Genomic DNA, 7,434 nt, shown 5'->3' with positions numbered 1-7,434 from the left:
ACTGTAACTGATGTAGAGACAGTTACACAATATGTATCGATGGAGCATGTATTGTAGATAATTATTTGGTGTTAGGATGAAACAATAGTACTAACAACTATACATGCATCAACAGCAACAAAGCGTACAAAAACAGAAAATACAGGATTTCTGCATTATCGCAGGAACTCTCTGGTTAGTGTTCCTTTTGTTTGTCTTCTATATCAACTGTTTGAATGTTTCCTATGGATAAGGCATGACTTTATTCATCCCGAATGAAATCAATGTGTTCCAGCAATACAATAAGAGATAGATAACAGGCAAAGAACTATCATAATAAAATGAATACACTTAAGTAAACTAGAGCAAGGATATTTGAATCACAATAGGTTCAAAGATCAAGTTTGGTTTATTTATAGAGCACATTTAAACAACAGAAGTTGACCAAAGTAATGTACAGTGGCAAAAGAACAAGAACAATGCATAAAGCATGGTTACCATTGTTTTGGGGACCGAATATAAATACAACCCTGGGAAAATCCCAATGACATGAGTATTATTGCATAAGCTTACATGTGGATCTAGTAGTTCAAATTTTGAGAAAGAAAACATTCCTCTCAGATGCGCGTGTGTGCGTGCGTGTGCGTGCGTGAGTGTGAGTGTGCGTGTGCGTGTGTGTGTGTGTGTGTGTGTGTGTGTGTGTGTGTGTGTCTCCAGGGCCTCCCAATAAGCCTCATCTGCGTCGGGATTCTCCACATGAAGAAGCTGCGTCTCTCATCTCCTCCGCGTTGTTCCTCGGAGTTTTTAAGGTGCTGAAATTTGCTGCTCCGGGGAAGGGTCACGTGACTGCGCTTTTTCCCCCCTCTCTGTGAGAGGAAAGGATGCAGTGTGCGCGCGCGCGCGCACGCTCACTTTTGTGCGCGTGTGTAGGCTAAGCACGGGGACACCTCAGTCCTCATCATGAGCGATTCGGGCTCACGAGGAAGGCTTTTCTAAGACGGCGTCGGCGGTAGCTGCACTGTAGTGCGCTCGCAGCGTGGAATTAGTGCAGTTGAATGCGTAACTTTGACTCTACGTGCATCCTCTTCTTCTTCTTCTTCTTCTTCTTCTTCTTCTTCTTCTTTTTTCTCTTTCTTTCGCCGTGCAGACACTAGTGTGGCAACCGTGGATGATGGGCGCACGGGAGTGGGCTGCTGCCCACCAAGTCTGACTGGGTTTCGGAGGTACTGAGAAGAAAAAGAAGAAGAACATGTAAGAGTCCGCAGGCATCCCCGCAGATCCTCTCGGATTCACAGCCAAAATGCAGAAAGGGATGCGACTCAATGATGGCCACATCACCTATCTGGCTCTTTTGGCGAAGAAGGATGGGACGAGGCGAGGTTGCCTGAGTAAGAAAAGCTCAGACAACACAAAATGGCATTCAAAGTGGTTCGCTTTGTTGCAGAACATGCTGTTTTATTTCGAGAACGACTCCAGCTCACGCCCCTCCGGACTGTACCTGTTGGAGGGCTGCGTTTGTGACAGGGCACCGTCACCGAAACCATCCCTCTCAGCGAAGGAATGCTTAGAGAAGCAGGTGAGATATCGATCACACGAAGCTCACTAAAGTACGACTGACTGCCGCTGTCAGTGTAAATCATCTCGCCGAGCGGGCTCGCTCGTGAATGCTTGATGACACTTGGCGTGTCTCCTTGTTGGGAGAAACTTGCTCTCATCAGTGTGACGCTCGGTGAAAGCATCATTTGCGAGAGAGGCGGTTTCTGTGCACGCAGCACAACCGCAACCGATGGAGTTGTTGTTTTTATCCCGACATCTATTCATCTCGCAAACAATGTCCCGGGGATGCTCACTTTACGTTCGGTGTTACGTAATGGCGTCATTCGAACTGATTGATTGCCTCGATTTCGCACCAAAATAGCCTCGCGGCGACGGAGCCTCAAAAGAAATGCGGAGACACGCAGTGGTTTAAAGTTGACAGGATAAATGCAATTCTCTGAGGAACTTTGCAAACATTACCGTCCTCCACCGTTTCCTCTCCTTATCACAACAACATGGGTTGCGGCACATTTATTTATTTTTTTATATAAGAGGCTGTATTTTTAGACCTCGGTGCTCAAGGGTCGCAGCTCATAGGTGGGGAGTAAACTTAAACACCATCCAAACTTTGCAGGTTGCCATCTTGCGCAGGAGAGCTGCCCCTTTCCTGTCGTTTTGACGTATTGATTTAATTCCATGTCTTGATATTAATAGCATCCTACCTTGGCAACTGCGTCTCCCCGGTTCATATAGCGGCTTGGTTCATTTGATAGCTCTGTCATTATCATGGTGTTGATAACGGCAGACATGAATAAAACCCAAAAGATACGTCCCATGCTTTTGTTTTCAGTGCATCCCCCATTCGTTTGTATTCCTTAGGCATTTACAGATATGGATTAACATGTGTGAGTGCTACACAATTTCCACTCTTCTTTTATGCCAGTGTGACAGAGTCAGACATAATCTCAAGGAAAGCATGGTTGCCTCTAGTGAAACCGTTTTAGAAGGCTTATGAAGGCTGCTGCTGGAAGGAATAAACCTTGTGGCATAAAAGCATTTAAGAGTCAGAGAAGTGGTCAAGCAGCTGTGAGCTATGACTGCAGTCACCTTTTGAAATCTGCTCTGCCAGCTGCAGTCTCTTCTGCCTTCCCTGCAGCAGAGCCAATGAATAATTGAAGTCAAAAGTCATTCTATCTGGTCAGTCATCATAATCTTTGTTTGTATAGGAAAAAAAAAAGTTCTTACTTTTTTCCACCAATGGCATTATTATGTTTAATTTGGCGTTTATTTCCCTTTTGAGTGTAAATAATGTTTACAAACCTGGACTTTCTGCATGACATGTTGCACGTTAATGAGCATATATGTCTGGAGAACAACATTGAAACAAACAAGTTTCATTCTAAAAAGCAGAGCACACATCATGTTTGTGTGTTTGTGGAGTGTTGGGCTGTCAATGTCTGCATGCAACAAATTACCCTGACCGTGCTGAAGTCAAGGCCATATGGGTTCATGATCGCCTTATTCTACCCCCTTTGAATACACATTTTAAAATAAAAACAATATAATGAATGCTCACAATATTCTGGACTCAAGTGTGTAAAATAACTCAATTTCAATAGTTCTTTTTTTTTTTTTTTAGAGAAGTAAAACTTCCAGATCAAGTCCTCAAAAAAAAATCACCATTCCATATGTTATCTGAGTATGCACCATGTGTTGAGATTTCTTATTTAATATAAATAGCTAAATTATATATCTACCCAAAACAATGTTTGAAGATGTTTGCATATATTTTCTCAGGTCTAAATTTTACTTCTTTTTTTTAATGTATTATTATGATTCTAAAAACAAATTCATTTAATTATCCAACTTTCTTACTGTAGGTTGTCTTGTGAGGAACTCAAACCTGAGTTACGACTGTATGAATGACAGATGAAGGATGGACGTAGTGTAAATTCATTATGAGAGACTATTGCACTCTGACTGTTTCTGTCTGCGGCTGTTTTCATCAGCTGTACCTGTTGCTGTCCTTTGAGCTGAACTCACATCATTTACTTCAAACACTTGCCCTCTGCTCTTTGTTGGCACATCTGTCAGGATTAGTATCAGTGTCACCAAAAAGGCGCCAGATGTGCCAGCAGAATTCAGACGATTCACAACAAGTAAATGCATGTTTATTTTACCAGAGACCTTTTTTTTCCTGTAACATATTCAAACGTAGGTTTTTGGGGTTGCAGTCCTCAGCAGGAAACAACAACAAAAACACTGGTTGTTTGTTATTTTCCTGACAAGCAATATGTTGCAGTCACGTGAACTTTGAACTTATTTTTTTACCAAGTAGTTTTAATTGCTTAAAAATTAGCAGAACTAAATGTAGCAGAGCAGAAATAACTTATATTTGTCAAAATGGGTTGTTTTGCAAGGCACTAACGAACATACTTTGTCATTTCGTTACGAGAACTTGTTGGTTGAGTCTTGTAGACGTAAACTATTAAACTTTGCTCACCGTCAAGCCTATTTCCTTAAAACCCTGTCAGGACAAGAGCTCTATTCTTGGGATGAAATATGGACTGAGTGACATCTATGATGACAGCTGTTCACGCAGGCTGCTCCAGTGAATTTATTTCAACAGTGAATTAAATGAATTTGAAAGCCTTCAATTAGCATAACACAGTCTTCTGTTCAGCACGTGTCCCTTTACATAATATGTGTCAGGAATAAATTCTCTCAGTTTTGTGTTATTTGTGTGGGGTTGCGAAATTTTTGTGCACGTACGTATAAAAATTGTATTTGTATTTGCACAAATGCGAGCTTTTCATGTGTGCGAACTGCACACTTTGTCGCGGACAATTGATCACGCAAGTGTACACGTCTGAATGTGTCCACATCTGGACATCTTGTGTCTGGCTTGAAGTCTGGATTTGCCCCACTGTGACCTCCTGGCGTGCGCCGATGTCCATCTCAAAAAGGTGAAATGAGAACCGAAAGAGTAATCAATGCTCCAGGTGTCTGAGGGCATACAGATTTCCTTTTCACTTTCCCCACTCTGGAAAAAACAAAGAATGACACTTGAGTCAATGAGCAGACAGCGGAGGTCATCTGAGGCAATGTGATCGTAGATTGCTGACATTAAACCTCCATATGCAGATTACAACAGCTTTCTGGTGAGCGTCTTAGTGGTGCGTCTGCATGTACTGTGCGTGTGTGTGTGTGTGTGTGTGTGTGTGTGTGTGTGTGTGTCAGAGCTGCAGGAGGAATGGTCGGGCGAGTGCTGGATCTTATCTGTGTGTGACAGGGAGAGGGACAATGCAGCGAATAGATGCCAAGCCAACTGCCACCTTGCAGGGCTACAGCGCTTTTTATAGCCCTCACTTCTCAAGAAGGCAAAAGATCTTTCTCTTCCTCCCTCTCCGTCTGTCTCTCCCTTCTCATTGTATTCTTTGGCCTGTTCTACTTTTTAAATGTTCTTATTCCCCATTTAGAAGGCGAGCTGCGTTTAAGCCCACAGTTACTATGGCAACCCCTATTTGCATCAGAAAAAGTGCATTTGAAGGGGCCAACGAAATGTGCAACAACATGCCTCGGCATTGTGCTTCACTTAGCAAGTGCAGCAAATATGGGCATATAAGAAATGTGAGGTGGTGAGGGGTAGAGGGCGGGCAAAGTACAGATGCTTGATATGTTTTAGTTTTTATCCTTTTCTTTGTTTTTTTGACATATTTCATTAAGTATAATCATGAAGTGCAGGTTATACAGTAAACCATATCGTACTGTACAAACAGCATGGGTCAGTGTTAAGTTATGGACGTAATTTTCAACACTCTGTGTGTCCAAAGGTCAATACCAGAGCGGATCAATGACTTGTCGAGACTAAATGCCTGCACACATCAATAGTGCTTATCTGTTGCACTATATCAGTAGTTTAAATATGGTCCCAATTGTTTTGAAATGTGTCTGTTAATTCATTTTGTCTTATTACATTTCAGAGATGTCAATTTAAACAAGTTATGTTCTCAGTTTACTGCAGGTGGTTGAAATTGCATAAGGAAAAAACATGACCATTTCCTACTCAACCAGAGTATTGCTTCCCCCTAGTTAGCAGTGCCACACAACCACTATTAATAATACATCTTTATTAGTTAATAATGCTTTTTTTCATATACAAAAGTATTCACGTATAACGCTTCCCTTTCCTTGAAACCCTATTTGCGTACAGACGTACTTCTGCTTGTGTCATCTGTTTAAAATCATAGTTATAAGCAACTCTAAGGAAATAAAAAAAACAACTCAGAATGTATCATGGTGATAAAGCAATGTTAAGTAAGTTATAAATGACTTTAAACTGAACATTTGAACAAGGCTTTTTAGAATGCCTACTCAGAAAAGCGTGTGTATTAAAAATAAAACTGTAAAACTTCAGTGGAGGCCACATGTATCATAATCACTGCGTAGTGGTCGAGTACACGTGTTCACACTTTCTCTCAAATACCTTTTGTCCATGGATTTTCAACAAGGATTTACTACATTGTCTCACTTACCGGGAGATAGTGTCTCTGTGGCAAAAAGAAAGGCTTGACATAACAGCTCACAGGAAGCGAGAGATTGGAAGCACATTATTGACAAAAGGCCCATTCTGCTGATCATCAGGAAATATGGAACATTACTCCCCTTCACAAATGATTTGCTCTTGCCATTTGGGAGGGATAAAAAAATCCAATATATTGGATTTGTGGGGGTCTATTTACAATGCATTAGTGTTATATAATTTAATGTGTTTCTACTACAAAAAGGCTGTCTGTACTATTAATGCAATGACCACCACTCTGTTGATTTGAGGATTTTACCTGATAAGCCTATTAGAAAACCCATTCCAAACGCATTTGCCATAATTGCCATTTCTGAACCTTTAAGGCTGTAGGGTCACTGGGGATAATTGGCGAGGGAGTGAAAACGGGAAAGCACACAGAGGTGTTTGTGTCACTAAAATCAAGCCAAATCACTGGGACAAAGCAAAACAAAATGTGGCGTCAGTCGAGAGGCTTCCGCCAATTCAGAGGTGAGTTGCCAGGCAGAATGCACAGAGGCTTTATAATGAATCTCTCAAGACTTTTCCCTCAGGATCTCTCTCTCTCCCACTCATTCACAAACATGGGCATGCATGTGTGCAGACACAAGTTCAATTTTAATACCATGTAGGTTTATGAAAAAAGACGGTCCGGGATGATGACGAATAACGCATGTTTCACCCTGAAAATCGTTCACTAAAATCCATGTACACTGATTGTCTTGTCAAACTCTTTCCATCTTTTCTATTTTCAGTACTACTTTACCGTCACGTTCAATCATGACAACCAGAAGGCTTTGGAGCTACGCACAGAGGACGTCAAGGACTGTGATGAGTGGGTGGCTGCCATCACACAGGCCAGGTACCTCTCACACATGACCTCTCACCTACATTTACACAGTCAGCCAAGGATGTTGTGGAAGTGTGTGTGCGCGTGCGTGTGTGTGTGTGTGTGTGTGTGTGTACCCTGTGATGTCGGACATTGAAAGGGGTTCCAGCGCCTATTGGGTTGTAAAACCCGATAGCCGTGTGGTTTCATGATTGCATCCCGTAGATTTGCATTATTTCAGCATTCTCTCATATGCAGAACAGACAGTCACACTGAGCCAGACAGCAGCATAATGAACAAGAGCCACAGGATAGCAACTACGTTAGCTTTTCTGCTGAAGTGTCCTTTTTATCTGACTTGCGAACACACGTCTTGTCCTCCACCGATGCAATATAACAAACATTCACTGGGGAATCGTGCATTGCTGGCAGTAAGTGCTGCTGCTCTGACTGAGAACTAATCAATGTGATCTTCAATAAGTCCAATCAATTGACCTTTCGCCTTACAAATTCACACTGCTGACACTTAG

At 41.9% G+C, this 7,434-nt stretch overlaps 1 protein-coding gene across 1 annotated transcript in view; it reads left to right on the top strand.

Moving 5' to 3' along the window:
- The first annotated feature begins 801 nt into the window (after positions 1–801).
- The window catches only part of LOC137800825 (ras-specific guanine nucleotide-releasing factor 1-like), a 32,277-nt gene continuing 25,644 nt past the window's right edge, over positions 802–7,434 (top strand). The window contains exons 1-2 of the mRNA XM_068598217.1: positions 802–1,555; positions 6,832–6,938. Of these exons, the coding sequence (XP_068454318.1) occupies positions 1,280–1,555; positions 6,832–6,938 (383 nt within the window). The 5' untranslated portion in view covers positions 802–1,279. The remainder of the gene's footprint in view (positions 1,556–6,831; positions 6,939–7,434) is intronic.

The sequence above is a fragment of the Clinocottus analis genome, unplaced genomic scaffold (genome assembly GCF_023055335.1).
Source record: "Clinocottus analis isolate CAN_PGR_092001 unplaced genomic scaffold, fCliAna1.0.p SCAF_1, whole genome shotgun sequence".
Classification (NCBI taxonomy): Eukaryota; Metazoa; Chordata; class Actinopteri; order Perciformes; family Cottidae; genus Clinocottus; species Clinocottus analis.
This window is presented reverse-complemented; position numbering and strand designations above follow the sequence as displayed.